The sequence below is a fragment of the Gallus gallus genome, chromosome Z (genome assembly GCF_016699485.2).
Source record: "Gallus gallus isolate bGalGal1 chromosome Z, bGalGal1.mat.broiler.GRCg7b, whole genome shotgun sequence".
Classification (NCBI taxonomy): domain Eukaryota; kingdom Metazoa; phylum Chordata; class Aves; order Galliformes; family Phasianidae; genus Gallus; species Gallus gallus.
The window spans coordinates 46,132,942-46,156,810 of record NC_052572.1 but is presented as its reverse complement, the minus strand read 5'-3'; the positions used below and the strand labels follow the sequence as shown (position 1 = coordinate 46,156,810).

At 39.8% G+C, this 23,869-nt stretch overlaps 1 protein-coding gene across 3 annotated transcripts in view; it reads left to right on the top strand.

Annotated features, from left to right (window-relative positions):
* Positions 1 to 284: 284 nt before the first annotated feature.
* ADAMTS19 (ADAM metallopeptidase with thrombospondin type 1 motif, 19) overlaps positions 285 to 23,869 on the top strand; it is a 161,706-nt gene continuing 138,121 nt past the window's right edge. For all 3 annotated transcript variants that reach the window (XR_001464795.4, XM_004949266.5, XM_413968.8), the window contains exons 1-2: positions 285 to 451; positions 1,232 to 1,842. Coding sequence is in view for 2 of the 3 variants with exons in the window: in XM_004949266.5 (XP_004949323.1) it covers positions 367 to 451; positions 1,232 to 1,842 (696 nt within the window). In the remaining variant the exon portion in view is untranslated. The remainder of the gene's footprint in view (positions 452 to 1,231; positions 1,843 to 23,869) is intronic.

The window sequence follows — 23,869 nt, the reverse complement described above, 5'->3', positions numbered from 1 at the left end:
GCCGGCGTCGCGGCGCCGCGGCGCGGGAGAAGCGTCGGGTGCCCGCCCGGGCGGGGCGGGGCCGGGCCGGGCCAGGCCCGACCGGGCCGGGGCCCGGCGCGTCCCGCCCCGTGGGGGTGAGCGGCGGGCGGGGGCAGCGCGGTCGCCGCCGCCGGGGCGCAGCTGCCCGCCCGCCGCCGGGCGCTGTGTGCGCATACCGTCTGCGCTGCCTGCAGCCCTCCTGCCGCCGGCGCAGGGCGCACGGACACGCAGGCACACGCGCGGACACGGCCCGCGCTGCCGAGCTGCCCGCCTCGCCGGGGGTGGCTGTGCTCCACGGGGTTCCACGCTCTGCCCTGCGCTGCCCGCGGATCCCCCGCAGGGCCGATGGGGAACAGTGGGAGGATGCGCCTGAGCCGCGTCTGCTGCGTCTTCTACCAGCTGTGCGTGCTGTCTAGCGGGCTGGCCGCAGGTAAGTACCATCCCCAGCGGCCACTGCCCGCTGCGTACGGGAGACGGCGGTGCTCAGGCGCAGTGCTGCCAACTCGGTGCTGTTTTCCGAGCGTATGTGGGGCCGGTGCGCGCGTACAGTTTCCCCTTGTCTCTGGTTGTTGAGGCTGCGTGTATGATCGTATATATAAACACAGAGTGGCACTGTGCTGTGAATCTTGTGTGAATTACATTGCGATACGGTGCGTGTGCAGTGCGTTGGAATCGCCAGTGATGATAACGCGATGTGGTGGTAGTGATGGGGATGCAGTGTGCGGCGCTGCCAGCGGTGCGTGCGCTCTGCAGAGTGCCGCCGGGAGGGCGCGTGCATTTGGCTGCACTTCTGGAATCACTGAGTTTTGCGAAATGTGCTAAGGACAAGGCTGAAATTTTCAGTCTTTTTTTTTTTTTTTTTTAAGTTACTCAGAGTTTCTCTGTTAAAATGTGTTCATGCTTAAGCTGCATGAAAAAGTTGCCAATTTTTTTTGTCTAAATGAAAGTTTTGTACAACTCCCTACATGGAGGCGACAGTCGGGAAGAGGAACGCCCCCGGCGCTGCGGTCAGACCGAGAGCGCAGTCCACCCAGAGCCGAGAGGCACGGAGACCTCTGGCGGTGCCCCCCCGCCCCACCTGAGGGCAGACGGAGGGGCCCAGTGGCGCCCGCCGTGTCCCGGGGCTGGGGGCCCGAGGGAGTGCGCCGCGGGCTTCTCTCCGGCACCGTGGGGTGCTCGCTCACGCACAGCCTCTGCTGCCTTCCCGCAGGTCTCCATGCTTCAGTGGACTCTGAGGAGTGGGAGATCGTTTTCCCCGCGCTCTGGAGCCGGGGCCAGCAGGAGCCGGCGGGCGGCAGCGGCGGCGGGGGCGGTGGCAGCGCCGAGCCCGGCTGCGGGAACCGGAGCAGCGCACCCAGTGCACCCGCGGCACCCAGCCCGGCGACGGGCAGCTCCCGGGAGGTGCGCTCCGTCTCCTCCTCGGTGGAGGGTCCGGCGCAGGCCGCAGGGGAGGCGGCCGAGGAGGAGGACGCCGAGGATGAGTACGAGTCTCAGGAATTTTACCACTGGACCCCCCTGCCTCAGGGCTCTGGTGCTACCCCGCAGCTGCCAGCAACACTGTCTCCTCCGCCACCGCCTCTGGCCGAGGATGGAGACGAAGTGTTGCTGAGGATCCCAGCCTTTGCCCGGGAGCTCTATCTGCTGCTCAAGAGGGACAGCCGCTTCCTGGCTCCTGGCTTTGCCGTGGAGGAACGACTCGGGGGCGACAGCAGAAGCCAACAGGGTACTGCGCAGGGGCAGCCTGAGAGAGCTTGTTACTACAGTGGTGCTGTGCTTCGCTACCCAGGCTCCTTCGCCTCCTTCAGCACCTGTGGTGGATTGGTAAGATGACCTTGCATGTAAGGGCAGCACCAAGGTCTCCATCCCAGGGCCATATTCATCTGCCACTTTTCACTTCATTCCTTACCTACCCAGGTCTTCCTGGGTCCTGCCTGTTATCCCAGTTTTTAACCACTTCTCTATTCATCGTCAATTTTTTTAGATCCACTTATAATTGTTATAAAATCTTTACCTCCAGATTCACTTATTCCCTCAGTTCTGTACTTTTTTTTGGTCAGTAATCTTTTTGTACATTCCTGTGCCATTCTTACTTCATCTTTTCTCATCTATCACTAATCTTATGTTGGTCCCCTGTGTGTTCTTGTAGTTTCCTGCCATGCTCAGTCACATTCTTTTTTCTCAATATTTCCATCTCTTCTCCAAACCATGTATAACCCTTTTGTTCCTCATTTTCACATTGAAGTCATTCTAATTTTTGGCCTACTGCTCATCTTTTGCATCTCAAATTTCAGGCTTTTCTGTCTTTTGTACATCTACCAGTGTCTTACATCTCCCTTCTCACCTTCATTCTTTTTTTCTTTCATTCCTCTCATTCCTTACTCCTTTTTGCTCTAACCCACAGCTTTTCTGTAAGCTTGATACCTGTAGTCAGTTGAATTTGTTACTCCATACCCTTCTTTACTTTCATTTCCTTCACAGAAGTACACCATGGGTAAGTTCTCAACAGAAATATTAAGAGTCAGATCTCGCCTTGAATAGTTTTTTCTTCAGGACCATTTGACTTTATGTCACCTATTTCTTAAAAATTCACCTGCTATAATTTTTGTTAGATCACTCCTGATTTTTACCCCGTAAAGACCAAAATTGGGCACATGACAACAGCACTGGTGATCCAGGCAGCTTCAATCCCAAGATACTTTGAGGTAGATGGAAAGATTAGGAATCAACTGGGATGATGTAAAATGATGGCAAGATTTTGAACAAAACTAATTATTATTTTTCTCATTGTGGGATGTTATATAGCATCATAAATATGTGTGCCTGAAGCGTTTCACAGAATGTAGAATACAAACAGTAATGGTGCTAGGGAGTTAACATCATCATGACCCTGGTTTGGTTTTTTTTGTTTTTGGTGGCTGGATATAAATCTCTACAATCACAGGGTAGATGCTTTCCGGTATTTCTTTCTGAACTCGAACATCTAACTTCTTCCATTGTTAATTCATGAAGATATGCCTGCCTATGTTTTATTTGCATGGTCATGGAGTGAGACTGAGCAAAATGTGGAAATTGTTACTGCCTATTCATTTACCTACTTGGCTTTATTCGAAACTCAAACCCCAAACTGAACATAATGGAGAGGGAACATATGTAGACTGACACCAAATAAAATATTTGCCTGCACTTCTGCAAGGTGAAACTGCCAAGTTTCACACAGCTCTTAAGTGGTTGGCATTAATTGTTGACATTTTGTCAGATTTTCCAAAGTAGGGTAGAAAAATAATTTGTGGAGATAGATGTTGAAAGTCAACTGTTTGTAAACAATCACATAAAGGTTTTTTTTTTTACGTTCTGCAAAAGCATTTGACTTCTATTCTCCTTGTTCTTGCTAGAATTTTCTTTTCTACATTGCATGTGCGTAGAACTAGGTTGGAGAAAATCTTTGCAAAGAAATTGGTAATAAGAGATAATTATCACGAATATCTGCTCAGAAGTGATATACGTCGTTGTGTATCTGAAAATCTTTCTAGTTTAAAAACTGACATTTATTGTTTAAGTAAATTCCAGTGCCTTAGGAGCCTCCTTAGTAATTAATAAAGAAGGCAGAGTTTTCCTGGGAGTACCATTTTGCTTTCAGCTTATTGTCAGTCTCAGCATGCATGTGCTCAGATCACGTTCCGCATTCAGAAGGCTGCAGTTGGAATACCGATAATGTTCTACACATCTCAAACAAGATTAGAAGCTGTTGTTGATACTGGTGGTCTTGTCATCATCCTCAGCCATGCAGTCTTGTTTGCAGTGAAATGATTGAGCAGCTGTTTTTTCCTGAGAGTGTTACTGTATCAGGTACATAGTCGAAAAATTGCACAGTGATGCTATGTTAAAGTTGTCATAACAAATCTTCAGTTATTTGTCATTCTTTATTCAGCCATTGCTTGGACTCTTTAAATTGCTCTGTTTCCAAAAGTCTTAAAAAAACATCATATGTACATTGCATCCTGCTTCCTTTCGGCCTTTGCCTGCAAGAAGAGCCAAGCAGTATTTCAGACTATGTTTTCTGTTTTAAGATGTGAAGATCCATGGAAACTTAACCCTACAAATATTTTTTTTGTGGTTACTTCCATAACAGTTTAATTTCCATTTTATATATAATGAAGTTTCAGAGAAAATATAGCATGAATGTCCTAGATACACTCTTATTTCAAAGCCTTGTGAACTTTGAGTAAGGTTTGCCAGGTGGCATGCGCCTTGCAAAATTAAAACAGTGAGCCACTGAGTATATCTCTTAGCTTTCACTCTTCAATTTTTCTTTTTGGTGTAAAAGACAGTATCTCTGTAGAAAAAACTAAACTTAACCTTTTTGTGCTTTTTAGATAGTAGCATTTTCATTAATGTATTTATTTGGCTGATAGCAGTGATTGTGTCACACAGGAGGGTGGCTGAAGAACAGTAGAGGCCAGTAAAAGAGGTTTGGCACGGTGAGACCATATGTCACATCCCTGTAAGCATTCAAGGCCAGGCTTGATGGAGCTTTGAGCAACCTGGTCTAGAGGGAGGTGTCCCTGCCTATAGCAGGGGGCTGGAACTAGATGATCTTAAAGGTCCCTTCTAACCCAAACCATTCTATGATTCTGTCACTGGGACATGTCACTGGGAAATTTGGCTGTAGGGCTCGTTTTGTGAGAGGGTACAGGATCTTCACTAAAATTAAGATAAGTCCTTATGTAAAATTTCACACCATCCAAATCAGGATGCTGGTGAAGGTTCTAACTTCACAGGTTGGAGAGACTTCATGTGGAGTGACCTGGCATGCCACAGACATGCACGAAATTTTAAAAAATGTGTAGACATCAAACTGGCAGAAAGATAGAGGAATATTCTTATGGATATTTTAGACATCTTCTCCCTTGAAGGTGGATGTGGATGCATTTTGAATAGTTCACTGCAGTTGGATGAAGGTCGGCACAGCGCTGAAGCTCCCTTTATTTCTTGCTTCACAGTTCTTGGGAGCTTCAGGGGCATGCTTTTTTCTCAAACTGTCTGTCAAGAGCCATCGATAATAATAGGGATTATAACATATTATATTAATGATGTGAGTTGACAAGAGAAGAATGAGAGCTATACCCTCAGGTAATTGCTAATCAGATTCTGGCTGTCAGCATTGGTTTCATTTGTCAACCTGCCTTGAGAAATGAAGGAAACATAACTCAGCTGATATTTTCTGATCAGACTAAAGACTGGAGATATGTATGGACGGCATATAAACTCTGTCCCTGTGACTTCACTGTACTCTCAGAGATCACATGATGCGTGGTGCAGCCCTTTACAAATCCTTGGTAAAACACTCAGAGCTTCTTGCATCCCTTTGTAGCTGAATGGGATTTGCTGAGTTCATCTGGGGATTCTGTGCTGCTGCTGTGGGAAGATTAATACAGAGAGGTTTCCAAAAATTCTCCATCTGTATGCTGACTGCCTACTTGTTGTTTGTCATTAGCCAAATACCAGGATGCGAGCGGTTCTGCTGATGCCAGTAAGGCTGCTGTTTTGGAAGTGATGAACTGCAGAGCCAGACCATTAATTATTTAAAGAGTTGTTTCTATGGCGTGTTTGTATTTTGCCATAATACCTGAAATAAGAAAATGCTGCTGAACAGTTATAGCTAGTAACATAAATCAAATTGGAACTAGTGATTCTTTTAGAGCATGTTGTAGCAGAAACTTAGTGTGGACTTGGAATTAAGAAATTTAGCTACTGGTTCTGCTCTGCTGCTAGCATGGGAGTTGAAGTAGTCTCACTACATTTCCCAGAAGAAAGCAGTTAACACTGCAGATGAGTTCTTTATCCCCTGCTACTTCATTTCAGAGAGATATTCAATGCCAGTTTTTCTCTTTTCTCAGCAATGAAGTGCTTACATTAGTACTCAGGGCTAGGAGTTGATGAGCGGGGGTTTACCCAAGATATCATTTTTCCCTTACCCCTTCTTTTTCCTTTTGATTCTTCTTCCTTTTTCCTGTTCCTTTAAATGAAGCAGTCTGTAATAAATAGACAACAGCTACGAGCAAGGATTTAAATGTCTTTTTTTCATTCCTGAATCAATGAGATATATGTGGACTGTTAGGAAATGCAAACAGCGGAAAACATTACACAGAGGAGAGACAAGAAAATGCAGCTCTATGCAAATATGCTGTTCACTGCAAAGCTTTGCTGGTAATAGAACTTGCATGGAGATCTGTCTAAACAGGCAGCACTGATGACAGGTTTAATTTGCAGGGCACAAGCTTTGAAATTAATCTGCGTGTTTCAGTAATTTCACTAGATGATAAGAATGCAAAGTGGATCATGGCATATCTACTGATTCTGTAACTGTCTTTTGAAGAGTTACGTCAAACGCTACTTACAGTGGAATTTAATGTGCATTTTCCCGGAGACTTGAGTGAGATTAAGTCATATTGCATCTCCAAGTCAACGAAGGGCCTTTTCTAGGAAAGCATATGATGCTTTTCAGGCTTTTTAAGTCCTCATTGCCTTTCAAAAGCAGGTATTTCAAAGTCTGGTCAGTAGTTCATAGAAAAATAATTACTGATTTGCTACAGCTATACTGTCAGTTGCAATTCTGCCAGTATCTGAAAAGAATGGATGTCTGTAGTTATTTATCAGGATGGGATGTGCCAAGTATCATTGGATAATCACATTTTAACAAGTAGTTTGATCAGTAATGCCTTACTTTACAATAAAAATGAAATAAATTAGGATGTGAAAAAGCCACACCTATTTTCCTTCTTTTACTTATGAAATGCTTATGTACTACTTCACTAAGGTTCAGAAAAAATCCTTAAGCACCATTACAGCAAATAAATTCTCACTTCTGACAAGCATTGTGTTTTGAAGGTGCATTCACTGCATCTTCATTGGGACCCATAGACATATGGATGTTCATGTTCCTCAGGTGGGCATGAACCTAATCTTCACTTACAGTGGGAAAGACACTGTTTCCCCAGTCCCACCTTCCGAACCATCCGCTAGAGGACTGTGTGTGGAGCAGTTGCCAATAAAGAATGAGGCGAGAAATTTATTGAATACTTCAGCCTTGTCCATTGTTACTTGCCTGTATTGCTCACTGGGGGATCAAAGGGTGACTGGGGGTAGGGTATGCCTTCCTGTACTTTCCTTGTCTGGTTTATGTATCAGACATGTACATAATGTAAATTTATCTACCTTTCTTGTTCTTTGCACCCCTTGCCAAGACCATTTCCAGTTAGGCCTTTGCCTTTCTGATCCCATCCCTACCCTGCCTGGTAGTATCTCTGTACTCCTCCCAGGGTACTGTCCCTGCTTCGAAAGGCTATTCTTCTTCCTCTCAAGTTTAAACATCAGGTCCTGGGTCAGATATGCTGTTCTCTTGCCTTCCTTTCTGGACTTCCTACACCTGGGGATGAATAGCTCTTGTGCACTAAGGAAAGTTTCTTTAAAGATCTGTCAGCACTGTTCTGCTCCCTTGTCCTTGAGGGCAGTATCCCCAAGGTGTTTGTTGACTAGCTCCCTGAAGAGCTGAAAGTTGGCTTTCGTAAAATTTAGTGTCCAAGAGTGCTGAGGAAATTGGTTGATGTAGTAGCCAAGCAAATCTCAGTGATGTTTGAAAAGATATGGTGGTCAAGTACAGTCCCTAATGACTGGAAAAAAGGCAATGTCACATCCATTTTTAAGAAAGATGGAAAGGGTAACTCAGGGAGCTACTGATGAGGCAGTCTTACTTCTTCAGCCAGGGAAGATCATAGAACAGATTCTCCTGGAAGCTATGCTAAGCACATGGAAGGCAGGGAGGTGATAGGAGACAAACCACATGACTGGACTTAAGTAAGGCCTTTGAAATGATCCCACAAAATATCCTTCTCTGTGAATTGGAAAGATAAAGATTTTGTGGGTGGACCATTTGATGTATGAGGAATGGATTGCAAGATTGCACCCACAGGGTGCTGATAAATGTCTGGAAGGAGTTAAGTGAAGGTAATTCTGCCCCTGTGCTCTTTGTTGGTGAGACCTTGCCTGGAGTGCTGCATCCAGATGTGGAGTTCTCAGTACAGAAGAGACATGGACCTGTTGGAAGGGGCCACAAAAATGATCCGAGGGATGGAACACCTCCTATATGAGGATGGGCTGAGAGAGCTGGGACTGTTCTGTCAAAAGGAAAAAAGGCTCTGGGGAGACCTTATAGCAACCTTTCAGTATTTAAAGAGGGCCTATAAAAAAGGACAGACTCTTTGGCAGGGAAATGGTTTCAAAAGAGGGGAGACTTTGACTGGACATAAGGAAGAAGTTTTTTGTGATAAGAGTAGTGAAACACTGAAACAGGGTGCCCAGAGAGGTGTTGAATGTCCCATCTCTGGAAGTATTCGAGGTTACTCTGAATGAGTCTCTTAGCAACCTGATCTCGCTTTGTGTGACCCTGTTCATTGCAGTGGAGTTGGACTAGATGGCCTTTGGAGGTCCCTTCCTACTCAATGATTGTATGATTCTATATTTCAAAATTTTTGGTATTAATTTATTGTAGGGGAATGACACATGATGGGTGTGAAACACTATAAATGTTCAAGACACTCACACAAGACCTTTAAATTCCAGGCACTTAATAGAGTTTCTACGAAGATGGAGGTTTTGTTTGTTTGTTTGTTTGTTTGTTTGTTTTTTTAAATACATATCCACTGAGAATAGTCTGACTTTGGAGATTGTCTCAGTACAAGCAGAATGAAATTGTACTAGAACAACAGAAATGAAATAAAGTCTGTTGTCCTAAAATTCTGCAAATACCTTTAACTACAGATATTCCCAATAGCTTTTTAGGAAAGGGAAAAGGAGATCATTAGCAATAGTCACAGTCCATTTGATGTACAAGGGCTAGATTTAGATATTGCAAAATAAGGATTATATAATTAAATGAAATTATACTAGAGTCTTCCAGGGTGAAATAAAGTCCACACTGGCTCATAGACACCCAGCTTTTTGGGATCCTTAATGAAAGAAATGACATTCATGCAATAAATTATGTGTTTAGAGCCCCTCTCTTAAAAACAACAAGCAAACAAACAAACAAACAAACAAAAAAAAACCCAAAATGAAAACAGGGCTAGCTCAAGGCAAAAGAATGTGAGAAATTACTGTTTTTTTTTCCCTGATTTTTTTTTTTTTCAGATACCTACTTAAAATGCTAAAATATTGTTACTTAGGATATGAACTGTCTGGTATTGCATTGTGAGTTTGTTAAGGAAAATAAACTTTGCTGAGGGGTCAGAAATAAATTTATGAATTTAGTACTCAGTGATTATCCTTAATGGAGAAGTCATAGGTTCCCAGAGCTTTGCTTGGTTGACTTCAACTGATGTCTTACTGTGTTTCAAGTATCTTTAAGCAGGCAATATCAAATTTATCATTAGCATTAATAGATGGACTAAGTAGGGCATGAGTGGAAATGTCAGTCCTGAACGGAAAGCAACTTTTATCTACTTCAAAAGTAGTATTCTTGACCATAAAACAGAAGCAACCATGGGAAAATTGAATGTTAGACCAAAATTTGGGCTTCACGCTTTTTATTTAATAGTAGAACTGATGAAGTTGATAGTGCTCCTAGAAGAATGCCCTTACTTTTAATGTACAGGTTGAATATAAGTCAGGTTTGCTCCTCCTGGAGCCATGTGGCAGTTTGACCTTGGAAGAGAAGAGCAGCCAGACTTCTTGGAATTCTGGTCTTCAGAATGGCAGTGGAAATAGGTTGTTCATGTGAGGGCATTTTGGAACAGTTAGACGCACATCCATCTTCCTACAGGACAGCTTTACCTGTTTGTATTTGTTCACTTCTCTATTATACTAAAATCTCTTCCTTCTAATTTCACCTTGAATACCTAATAAAACACAACTGAAAACAGTGTGGAGAAGTCATAAATAATTAAAAGGCTATGACTGCAGTTGTCTGTAATAACTGGAATATAAGTTCAATCAAAGCGCTATTTGTAAACATTCCTTTATCTTATCTGAGTGGCAAGTTAATTGAAAACAAAGCAATTAAGTATAGTTCAATTTTATTTTTTTTCATGAAGAAAAATTAGTGTCGTGAAGAAATATGAAACAACAAAGATCTGTGTAAAGAGAAAGGGCTAAAGCCTTTTTGTTTTTATTTTCATTCTTGAGCTCTGATGCTGCAGCCTGCTGTTCCTCATCTTTACTTTTCTGGATGAAATGGCATTTTGCTGGATTTTTACTTTCTATATCTGAGACTCTTCTTAACTGATAATAAGGATAAATCTTTTAAACATAGGAAGAGCAGTGTTAGTATACAGCAGCAAGGTTTAGAAAATCAGTTTTCATTTAGGCCATGACTGCATTTGAGCTATAATGATCTCTGTTTTCTTTAATATTAAGCATGGTGGCATGCTATATGAGATGTTGGGCCAAGATACCGCAGACCATGTGGTAGTGATTCCTTTATTCTTCTAAGAGCTCTTCTGTAATCATGTAATCATTCCATTCTGAGACAGGTTGGATTTGTGATTCCAATCCTACTTATAATAGCCAGCTGTTCTCTACAGGTGCTTAGTTTCAGTACTAAATACATCCTGTGTAGTATATTTCCAGGACAGAAAAAAAACAACCATGCTATCTCCAGTGCAGCCTTACGTTAAAATTATGAGTCTTCTGAGGCCTCTACTCTTAATTAAGAAATATAAAACTATCGAGGTGATTTGGCAAGGCACAGTAGTGAGATGTTACATCAGAAAAACTGGATAGGTCCATGAATTAAATAAGTAAAGTTTTGACCCTATAATTTGAATGTAACTGCTTTAAAAGGAAAAGGGAGAATGACACTGCTCTGGACCTCTCTCAACTTCAACTTTTAAGGGTTGAGAAATTGGCATTTTCTCCAAGTTTTTCATTACTTTTTATCCATATCTCGTTAGCCGTACCAATTGTTCATTCTATAGCAAATGTATCAGGATTTTTGAAGTGAGCATATGTTCTCTATGCAACAGTTGCAACAGTAGTAATTTAATGTTTTTAAAGTGGTATTCTTTCTTTTTTAAAAAAATCCTTGAACCTACAAGAATGGGAATTTGTTTTTGTAGTTTGTGATAGGTTATGATGGAAAAGAAAAACTGGAATAACCACTATCTCCAAGGTGTAGCACCATAAAAAGTATGAGAGTTAGGAAATACAGAAGGTTACAACAGAAAGTATCCAGTGTGAGAGAGTCATTGCGGGGTTGCTGAAAGCTGAGGATATGTGAGTACCATTTTGTGAAAACACAGAGATAGGAGTGGGACATAGTGTGGGAATGATGCACACTTCTATTTGTTATGGGATAACACACTGCTCATGTGATCGTCATCATCTCACTGATGACTTCAGTGAAATAGTTTTGAGGATTGGTTGATTGCTTCTTGTTTAGCAGAAGCAGCAATGTAGTGGAAACAGTGTGTGAAGTATGCTGTGTGAGTGCATTTGTGTGTTATACTGCATATTCAGACTGTAGTTGATGAAACTCTTATAAAAGTTAACAGCACATGATATTTATATTACATTGAAAATCAGGTGCTGCTTTAGCAGTTCAGTTACCCTTATGCTATTAACTTCTCCTGGACTGGGCAGTCTGCTCTTCTTGATTTTTTCTATGTAAAAATGTAATGGCATAGAAAAGCAAAGAAATACTACTTTTACTGTGATAAATCAATAGTGTAATATTAGTTTCTAATAATACATGTGTTTGCAAAGAAGTAAGTAGAAGTGAAATTTGTTGTAAGCCTGTGATATGAATGGTTTTCATTGGTCTGCAAGTACTTTGTTCTGAATTATTTTCTGAATAAGTTTTGCATCCAAAAATGTAGAAACATGCCTAAAACTGGCTTGTAGAGTGATTTAGTTTCTGCGGATTATTCTCCAACAACTGGATATGCTTGTTTTATGATCACAGCTGTGCTACCTTAAGTTCTCATTAGATGTCAGAAGTCTAACTGGGTCAAGTCAGGTCAAGCTTATTTAGATAGTGTGTTAAGGAAAATGAAGATATTTTCTGCATTTGATGTTGTTAGTTCAGTTGGGAACATGTCTTCTATGATTCAGTACCATGTAAATATCCTCTTATGTTCTCTGGGCTTATAGGGTGCTGGCTGGAAGCAGTGTCCAAGTAAGGGCTAGGGCAAGTGCTGTCTTTTATATAAAATGTTAAGCTGTGCTTCAGCTCTGCTTAGCCTCCTTGGTGCTCTTTTCGTCAGTGTGAGCATGGATTCATCTGATAATCAAGTTATAAACTTGGAAACTCGGGTGTAGCTCTGCTTCTTATATGAAGTACTTTGCTTTTCTTCTGAAGATTGGGAAGGGGAAAAAAGGGACTGTGTAAGGGATAAGAAAAAACTGAATGTCAGTTATTCTGAGATACAACAATGGGTGAAGGGTGAGTTCTCGCTCAGTGTTTGCAGGAACATAAAGCCATGTTTGTGCAAATACTGTTAGGACAATGTTTAATTGTGAACTTGCTGAATTTACTCTGTAATTTACTCTTAATGCACAGGTCTGTCTGGATCTTATACTTCTGCTGTAAGCTCTGCAAGAAACTCTTCTAACATTATTGAAGCAGTTTTTTAAATCTTCCAAGTTTGTGATCAGTTTGAGGTTATAAAATTGGTTGAAGATTTCTTTTGTCCCTCTGTGGCGGATGGATCTCGCCTCAAATGTTTGTGAAGTGACCTACAAGGGGAGTGAGGGTGCAAAACTCTGCTAACCATTTGTATTCTTACGCATGTTCTCTAGGTTTATAAAAGAGAAAAAAGCCTTTTTCCAGAATGCAATTTTGGTTTGATTAAAATAATAATTCTTGCAGAATCGTTGGAAAATGTTCTTTCTTTCATGAGAGTGCTGGAACTTCAGTTTATAAGTGATTTAAAAATTATTATTTTTTTGCCCCTGAAGGAGGAGGAGAATCTAAGGTTAGAAGTATGAAACAACAAACTACTCAAAGTTTGAAAGAAGTTTAGATGTGGATTTTGGATAGGTGTGAAATAATAGAGTTAAATGACTTCTAAATACTTTTAACTTTGTTAAGCAGCGTTTATTAATTATAATAAATTATTATGTATTTCTTATTATTCTTAAAATAATATTCTTATGTATTTCTCTTAAAGCCAGAAGTTCTGGATAAATGTTATTCTAGACAGATATATAAGAAGCCTAAGCACAAATTTATGTTATAGATGGAATAAGTTGATTTGTTGAATTGTAGTTCTATGCCCATAAGTATTATTTATTTTCTTGACTTGAACTGATGTTTTCCACAGTTCATAGTTTTGGGAAATTGTAGATTTAAATGAAAGTAAGTTTTGTGAAATGCTGCCCTAAACTAAGTAGTCTTTGAATGCATTTCAGTCTCACTCCCATAGGAAAACCAAAATAATGGAGTGGTAGGTAGATATTTCACTGAGGATTAAGAGAGATTACATTTTTCTATAGGCAGTTGTGGTGGATTTTGGAGATATGCCATGTCCCTCTGTGGGTACAGTGAAAGCACATGAACAATGGTTGCTCATCAGTATCCATCATGTGAATGCTTTATGTCCATTAGTCAATTTAAATATGGATCTCACGTGTTCTCTTTTTGCTACTAGTCTGGGTGTTGTATCTAATATAGATTAGATACACAGTTGCTGGTACTTTCAGTTTACATCTCCTGCATGGTGCTTGGTGTGGAAAGTTTTGTGCTTGTCCTTTGTACACAGTAACATTTTTACCTGCTTAAAATATCATTTCTGTGTCTGATGGAGTTATATCCAGGCTTGCACTGAAGAAATAGGGCTGATGCTGTTTCATTAGCTAAAGATAAAAAAGTTTGATTCATACTCCAGAAGAGTGTTTTTTTAGCCTCACCGAAAGAACTCATATTGTAGCTAAATGATCCAAAGAAATATATCTTTACCAGTATTGAGTCTTTAATTGCAAGGATTTTTCCAAATGTGATAGCTTTTCATGTTTAATTTTTTTTTTTCTCTAGGACTAGTCATATTTAATTCTGCAAAGGGTCCTTATCACAAAAAATTAATTATTTCAAAGATGTCATTATATAGTATATAATCTGGAATATATTTACAGAACAGTCATTAGATGATAAATGATCTGGAGTATGACTAAGCCACTTCACTGTAAATAATTTTTAACTTAGTACATATGCAATACAGCTTTAAAAATCTTGGCTTACTTTGGGGAACCTGTTTCATTTATTCTGGAAAAGGAAGTACTGCTGGGATTGTGAAAGAAGTAAAACAAAAAACCAAGAAAGTAGATCAGTGACAATGTTCCATTTAACACAGTGTTTACTTGATGAGCAAGACCAAATATTTGTTACAATCTTTCATCATTTTTTTAATGATAACATGATGCACATAATTTGCTATTTATTTATTCAGTCCTGCCTTGAACTGTACACATAAAGGCTCCATCCTGCTTGTTCAGGTTTATCTTGGTTTTCAGCTTGCTTGTAGTTTATTTTATTGGCCTGTATCAGTAATATGTGATTGGTTGAATGTGTTCCAGTACACTCTTTAAAGAAAAATAAAATAAGGTTTTTGAGAACATTTCAGACTGTAGTCAAAAGGTATCTACCTCATTCATTAATCCATTTGATTTTTGAAACACGTCCTGATGTGCTGGTTGGAGTTCAGACCTTTAGCATTTTGCAGTTTAGTTGTATTGCACTTCATGCTGTGATGTATAAATTGTGTGAGTTTTCTGTATGTAGAAAAAATTGATAAGGCAAGAAAACAAGAGATTATTTACTTAACCCTCAACTTACTGAATCTATTTAAGATTTCTGTGGGGGAACTTTGTGGTTTGCTATTTGCATGGATAATGTTGGGAGTCATGCGAACAGATGTTCAATGTATTATTATTTGGGAGACAAAATGAGAGTCTTTGTCAGCAGTGTTGATGTCTTTCATATTTTTCCTTTGGGTTAGCTTCCTTGAAAGCTGGCTGATGCTTCCTTCTGCAATGGTAGCTGCTTTGTTTAGTTATTTTGGAAAGTGTTCTTGAACCTCAATCAAATCTGATTGTTGTGTTACTGTTAAACTGAAGGCTTCTTTGAGTTGCTATATTATTACTGTACCTTGAAAACTATATGGAAATGGGATAACAATAAAAGTGATAAAAGTAATTAAATAGCCCATTTAAGGGCTGATGAAAATATGAAACCTGAAAATTGAAAGTCAGAAGAACAGCGAAAAAACTTTTTTCTTTTTTTTTTTTTTAAATCAGAAACTTTTTTGGTTAGAGCTGCCAGTATATACAATTTTTATGTTCTTTCAATAGAATTACAAATTCCACTTTAAATAAATGGATTTCTACTTAACAGTAAGCTTTGCATGGAAGCAAAGAATCTACAGAGGAGTAAAGTAAGTGCCAGTTCATGGGTTTTGCAGACATTACCCTCTAGGTTGCCTTCTTTTTACTAACTACAGCTCAATTTATTACTATTATTATTTTAATTTTACCATTTTCTTGGGTAAAAATTGTTTTTGTACAAAGACAATACATCTTTCTACAAACCATAAAAACAGAATCTTGATTATATAACATCATATCGTACTATCTCTGCACAAGCATTGATTTAAATTGCTATGAAATCAGATCTGAATCTGCAGAGTGTTCAGGCAAAGAGGATATACTGTTTTGTGTCTTGCTATAGTGAGCATAGACTGATGAGAGCAGTCTCTGTGTTGAGGGTTACAACAGCACTTGGTCACTTGTGTCCACTGAATGACTTATCCATATTGATAATCTCATTTGTCTTTTCTTTTAACTTTCTAAAACTGAGAAAGTCTCCTCTGATCTCTACTATAATGTGGCTACCCTCTTGCTGTTAATCATTGTTGGAATGAGGCACAAGATCCTAATTCTTGTGTCTCCTTATTATTGTCTCCTTTTGTATCCTTATTCTTTCCAAATAATAAATGCTCCATCTTGGGCAAGGTTTGTGAGCAAAAGATAACTATTTTGTCAGTTTAGCTTAACAGAAAACCTTTATGGCTTTTTAGCCTTTCCTTGGAGCTTCTGTTTCTTCTGTAATAGAAACAAATCAATTTAGGAGATTAGAACACTTTCAGAATCTGAATAGTTGTAATAATCAGTTCTGTGATTAAGGAAAAAAAAAAAAAAAAAAAAAAAAAAAAGGAGTAGGAGCTACAGAGTGAAGGAAAAAAATGGCCAGAGAGATAATTTGGTCAACAGGGATTTATTATATGGTGGGTTAGCAGAATAGGTGATATTTTCTTTTGTGATATAATCATAGTTGCATGGTATTTAAGCTTGAAAGTAACATTTTTGTTTTCATTATGATTAGAAACTGTGCCTTGTACACAGTTCTGGATGTTGTGCATGTTTTGATAGCTGCACCAGTGATGAATTCTGGCATGACAATAGATGTCCTAATATATTCCTGGTTATATTAGTCAACACTTACATAGTTATCCTGAGCAAATACAATAGTTCTGGAATTTAAGGTAGTTTAAGTAATCTTTTCTGTGTCTCTTCTATGTCATAGTGATAGTATTGTTGGACAAGGATGTCATCTACCTTGACTTGTGTAAAGCTTATGATATGGTCCCACATAACATCATTGTCTCTAAACTGGAGAGACATGAATGGTGGACGACTCAGTTGATAATGAATTGACTAGATGGTCATATCTGAAGGGTCAATGGCTCAATGTCTAGGTGGAGATCAATGACACTGATATTCTTCATGGGTATTATGTTCTTACTGGAACAGGTTCTGTTTGATATTTTAGTTGATTACATAGACAGTGGGTCCTTGAGTGCACCCTCAGCAAGTTCGCAGGCAACACCAAGCTGAGTGGTGTAGCTGACACTTCAGGTGTGCAAACCTCATGAAGTCCAACGAAGTCCAGTGCACCTGGATTGGAGCAATCCCAGACATGACTACAGGGTGGATGATGAGTGGATTGAAAGCAGATCTGCATAGAAGGACCTGGGGGTTCTGGTGGATTCTGGTGTTCGACAAGCTCTCCCTGAGCCACCAGTGTGCACATGCAGTCCAGAAGGCCAATTGGGCTGCATCAAAAAAGGAGTGTCCAGAAGGGTGTGGGAGAAGATTGTCCCCCTGTGTTCTACCCTCATGAGGCCACATAAGAAGTATTGCATTCAGCTCTGAGGTCTACATGATATGAAGGGCGGGGACCCATGAGAGCTGTTCCAGAGAAAGATGACAAAGGTGATGAGAGTGCTGGAGTAACTCTCCTATGAAGACAGGTCTAGGAAGCAGGGCTTGTTCAGCTTGGAGAATGCTCCAGGGAGAATTCATAGTGGCCTTCCAGTACCTAAAAGTGACCTACAAGAAAGATGAGAAGAGACTCTCTATTAGGATAAGTAGATACATTACATTTTAGGAGGAATTTCTTTACTGGGAAGATAGTGAGGCACTGGGAAGGATTGCCCAGAGAAACTGTGGATTTCCCATCCTTGAAGGTGTTTAAGGCCAGGTCAAAGGGGGCTTTGAGCAACCTGGTCTAGTGGAAAGTGTCTCTGCCCATGGCAGGGAGTTGAAAATAGGTGCTCTTTCAGGTCTACCCAAACCATTCTATGATTCTATGAGCCCAGTGCCTTTTGAAAACAGGTTTTAAATATGATAATCATATCACAAATGTAATGTAAAAACTCCATGTTTTAACAATGGCTTGTAGCAAATGGGTTAGAAATGCTATCTGGTTTATAAAATTAAATCAGTCTTACAAAATGTAGTAGACTTTCTATGCCTTGTGAAATTTGAGTTGTGGATCAGGAAAATAAACAAGAGCATATGCCCATGGTATGTCTGCATTTCTTAGGTTTTTTTAATTTCTATGTATTAATCCTTAGGTATTAATAATTTTAAATTTATAGTTTTAATGATGTATCCATGCAATACTTTTTCTCAGTGAAAATGTAACAGTGTATTTGAAAGTAAATGGAATTTCATGTACTGTGAACTCAAAATGCAGATTGTCCTTATATTGTATAGTTCCTCTTTCTCTTCCCTCTTTTTTATTTTCACTCTTTTCCCTCTGTATGATGGAGATAGAACTTAAACATTTGACAGATAAATAAATATATAGTTGTGGGGGAATACGTCTGATGTATCCCAAATCTGGGTAGCTGCAGTCTAATAAAAAAGAAAGAAAAAGAAGACAAGGTTACTTATACAGTAATTTTAGCTGTGTAACATGATAACAGGAAGAAAAGACAGTATTTATGCCTCTGCCAGACATTCTTCATGTATATACATTTACATGTAACTACAGTTGGTTGTTTTGTAGATGTTGCAATGGAAAGCAAGACTTTAAAGTACGGCTTATGTCAACATTTTAAAACATAGCTACTAGTTTTGAAAGTCTGTGGTTACTGTTATTCAGCATATACATATACACTCTGTAAACTGAATGCTAATTAAGGATATATAAGCACAAATTTCTTGGCTGAATTTAAGTTTCAATTCAGTCAAAGAATAAGATTAGAATTGGAAACCTCAGAGAAAGACAGAGGACAAGGTAAATAGAATTGGACTAGAATTTAGAGATCAGGATAGTATCAACTTAGTACAACACCATAGCCAATTACATGCCCCTTCCATGACAAGTGATCAGGTAGTGATGATAGGCAGTAGCATAGACCAGCTCTTATTAGCAGAACAAGGGTGAATCTGTCCCAAGGGCTGAAACTGGCATGCACACTTGCTGGATTTCATGAGGTTCCTGCTGATAATTATTCATACATGTATTTCATATGTATATGTTGGGTAGCACTAAAATGAATTGATGTGAATGATCTCCATGAGACCTTCTTGTAGTTTAACCCCAGCGGGCAGCTAAGCACCACACAGCCACTTGCTGTCTTGCCCCAGTGAGATGGGACAGAGAATTGGAAGGGAAGAAGTGAGAAAACTCACAGAATCACACAGAATTACAGACTCACAGAATCAGAATTGTAGGGTTTGGAGGGGACCTCTGGAGAGTCCCTTAGTCCAAATGCCCTGATAAAGCAGGTTCGGTAGAGTAGGTTGCAGAGGAATGCATCTGGGTAGGTTTTGAATATCTTCAAAGAAGACTCTGTAGTCTTCTTCCCAGTGAGGCTGTAGCCTCACTGGGAAACTTGTTCCAGTGCTGTGTCACCCACAGATTTTAAAGAAGTTCTTTCTCATGGTAAGATGGAACTTCCTATGTTCCATTTTGTGCCTATTACCCTTTGTCCTGTCTCTGGGCACAACCAAAAATAGCCTGACCCCATCCACTTGACACCCACGCTTCAGATATTTATAAATGTTTATAAGATTCCCCCTCAGTCTTCTCCTCTCCAGGTCTCAGGTCTCTCAGCCTTTCCTCATAAGAGAGATGCTGCAGACCCCTTATTATCTTTGTAGTGCTCTGCTGGACTCTCTCTAGGTGTTCTCTGTCTTTCTTGAACTGCAGAGCCCAGAACAGTACTTCAGATGTGGCCTTCTCAGGGCAGAGTAGAGGGGGAGGATCACCCCCCTCAACCTGCTGGCCACACTCATCTTAATGCACCCCAGAATATCATTGACCTTCTAGGCAACAAGAGCACACTGCTGGCTCATGGCCAAGCTGTTGTCCACCAGGACACCCAGATTCTTCTCTGAAGAACTCCTTTTAAGCAGGTCAGCCCCTAACTTGCACAGATGTGCGCAGTTATTCCTCCCCAAGTATAGGATTGACTGGAGAGTTGTGTGGAGGGAATCCTCACATCATTCAACAAGGGCCAGCTCCTCACAGCTTTGTATCATCAGCAAACTTGCTGAGGGTGCACTCTATCCATTCATCCACGTCACTGATGAAGATGGTAAGTGAGGTCGGATCCAGCACCAGTCTCTGGGGGACACTGCTAGTTACAGACTCCATCTAGACTGCACTGTAGATCATAGCCCTCTGAGTTCTGCCAGTCAGTTTTCAGTCCACTTCTCTGTCCATTAATCTACCCCACATTGCCTAAGCTTATCTACAACTATGTTAAGGGAGACTGTCAAAAGCCTTAATAAATGGTAGACATGTCCACTGCTCTCCCCTTATCTACCCAGCCAGTCATGACATCTTAGAAGGCTAGCACATTGTTCAAGCGTGACTTCCCCATTGTGAATCCATGTCAGCTACTCTTTTAAAGACAGTTTACTAGGTGAAATGAATGATGTCAACACGAGCAAAGCAAAAGAAGAAATTCATTCACTCCTCATCACCAGATAGATGTTCAACCACATCCGTGACAGCAGAGTCCATCATGCCTAACAGTTGCTTGGGAAGACAAGTGAGATAACTCAGAATAATATCCCCCCCCTCCTTCATTCCACTCAGCTTTTATTGCTGAGAAAGAGATTGTATGGATATGCCTCTCATCAGTTTGGGTCAGCAGTCCTGGCTGTGTCCATTCCAACTTTTTGAATAACCCCAGCCTCCACACTGAAAAGGCGGCTGGAGAAGCAGAAAAATCCTTGTCTCCGTGTAAACACTGCTCTTTTACTAATAAAATGTCAGTGTTCTTTTACCATTATTTTCATAAAAAATTCAGAGCATAACACCATGCCAGCTACTAAGACGAAAACTAACTCTGTCCCAGCCCAGACAGACCCTCCTCCAGCTTCAAGAAAGATGCCTAGGCTCCTGTTGACCCTCTTCATTTGTAGTACAAATCATCGTGGGGCACAACAGAATTATGTTATCTGTATTTAGACAGTTTTTTTGGTTGCTATCTAGTTTTTAGAAAAATAGACTGTGTAGCAAGAGTGGCACATTTAGCCTTAGAAGCTTATAATTCATATTATTATTACTCATTTGATGTTATTTGAAAAATTTGAAAATTGCACTTTGAATTGCCTCATGGTAGTAGTTTTCAGTGAGTTATTATTAAAGGTACTTCAGTTACCTCAAACTGAAATAGATTTAGACTTGTCTTTGTGAAGAGAAAGAACAGAATACATTCATCTTGTACAAGGGACAGTCTGTGTAGGGTAGCAATTGTTTATAAAGGTTTCTGTAGTTATTCCAGAAGAAGTCGTATTAAGAGCTATAAGGTTTCGCTCAACATGAGAGTCCTATTTACCTTTTAACATTTATTATTTTGAAATTTGAGTGCAGTAGTGCTTTTGCAATTTCTTTTCTATGTTGAAACTATGCTATGCCTTAATGCAAGACTTAAAAGAGTTTGGGATGTGTTCTGAGTTTTAAAGCATTGAGCTTATTCCAGTGTTTTGACAAAACTAATTTGTCTAAAGCAAACTGCAGTCCAACTAGACTTGTTGGAAATTGCTGCCAAAATAGAATGTACAGTGGAGTCCATTTACAATGTGCTATTGAAGCAGTAAATCTGTGAAAAGAATAACATCTGTTTAATTTCAGTAAAACTCTTCATAAAGTTTTTGTGTGTGGTTTTTTTTTTTTCCTCTTTTTTTTTTTTTTTTTTCCCCCAAAGAATCTGTGAAAGCTTATGATGTATAGAACCTGCTGGCACATTACGTAGGACAAACTTAATTTTCACTGCCATATCTAGATAGTAACATGTCAAATGCCTTACAGTACAGGAAAAAAAAAATACTGTCAAACACTACCTGAGAAGACTAGTTAGAACAAGGAAATTGAGAGAGTAAAAAAAGAGTACTTTTAAAAAAATAGTATGTCAGATGTAACAATGACCTTTAAACAACAAATTGAAAGTAACAAATGTTAGGAATTACGCTATTTCTAATATTTCTGTTACATGTTTGCTCACTGTCCTGTGCTTTCCCACTTTAATTGGAGACTTCATTTTCATGGTATGATTGTTCTGAAGTCCCTCTCTCACAGATGTAACCAGCAGCATGAGAGGATTCCAGTAAATTTTGTCTGTTTTTCACTTTGATCATAAAAAGACATTTAAATCACAAATAACATTTTTTTTTTTTCTTGATTCAGTATTTTCCAAGGGAAAAAAAAAGGATGCTGGAACCTTTTGGCAAGTCCTAGTCAGGAGGATCATGGTTTTGAACAGGAGAAAAGATTGTAGGGCAGCACGTGTGGACCTGACTGTTTTAATGGTAAATCCAGAGCTGAGAGGCACAGGAGAATTACATAGACCAAAGGCTGGTTGGTGTAGACAGCTTCAAGTGTGACTACAGTTATGGATTTTCTCTTAAGACTGCTGACTTAACTGGCAGTGATGGGAAGAGGAAGTAATTGTGTATGTTTGCTGATCACAGAATCATTATGAGCTATCAGGCATGATGTGGGTATGAAAGGAACCTGTAGTTGATCATCTATCTATATTTAGTGGCGACAGAGAAAATTTATTCTCATTTCACACAGCTATACTGAAATGAGAGCTGCAAAGTGACTTTCAGTTCTGTTTACTGATGCTCAGAGTAAAGAATTCAGTGGTGGCTACAAGGATAATATAGCAGTAAACCTGTTTAATCAAGCAACAATTAAAGGCAAGTGTGTTTGTCTTCACACTGCAGAAGCTGTGGTACAGTTCGATTGCCTTTTATAAAAATGAAGGGGTGAGTGTCAAGGAGCTTGGAAAGCTGGCCAAGATGTAAAAGAATGCCAGAATCAGATGTGTCTAAAATAATGGCCATGAATAAATAAATTCAGGTTGGAAAACAGAAGAGATTTCCAGCTCTGAGAAGAGAAAAATCTGAAACAATTTTTAAATGGTAACCGTTGTAAGCCAATCAGCAGTTATGTTGAAACTACATTAATTAAAAGTAAGAACAAATAAATACGTTACAAAGAAGTCTAAGATGGTGGATATGTATTACCAAGGTAACTGTAAGAAAGAAGGGGATAGACTCTTTATCTGTGGTAATAGAACAAGGGGAAATGGCTTCAAGCTCAGGAACGGTACATTTAGGTTAGATATAAGGAAAAAATCTTTTACAGTGAGGGTGGTGAGGCACTGGAACAGGTTTTGTAGTGCTGGTGGTTGATGCCCATCTGTGGATACTTTCAAGATGAGACTGGATAAGGCCCTGGACAACCTGATCTAGCTGTGGTGTCCCTGTTCATTGCAGGAGAGTCGGACTAGACGGCCCTCAGAGGTCCCTCCCAACTCTAAGGATTCTATGGTTCCATGATAAAGTTTGTATTTTATAAATTCTTAAATGCATATGGGGCTCTACTTGATCTGTAGAGCTACCACATCTATAATACAAAGGGAAATTACGTTAGTTCTACTGAACTTTTTCATATTTCACTGATTTTTTCAACAATGAAGAACTTAGGCAGTGATAATTAATGTAATGAGAACTGAAAAATGTATGCTGAGTTTGACATAGAAAATCAGATTTTATTTATCAAGTCGAGTTTTAGTTGAATCTGACTTTAATACTGAAGATAAATTTGTAAGAAAACCTGTAACTTCATGAATGATAGATAATTCTCTTTGCTTCCATGTCTAGAATAAAAATATGAAGTGGCTTTTTATAACTTCTTGATGGTAATAGAAGATCTCTACTTTGCTCTTTTAAGTAAGTCACTAGAGGCATCAGCCAACCATTCTCTCTGCTGCGGCTTCCTTCAACATGTTACAATTTTCTCTGAAAAATATGCACAGCCTGTTTTAATACTGAGTGAGCCTATCAGCACTGAAGAAATCCAGATGATAAAGTAGGTAGCCAGTGGTCTTTTTCTGCTGGGATTTCCCCTCTTTTCTAGAATGCTTATTAGTGTATAGGGGCACATTTTCCATTAATACAGATGGTGCCCAATCAGAATCCCAGCAAGAGTTTCTTGGGGAGGGGAAAGGGATTTGCACACATAATTTCAGTGTTTGATAATTAGTTTATT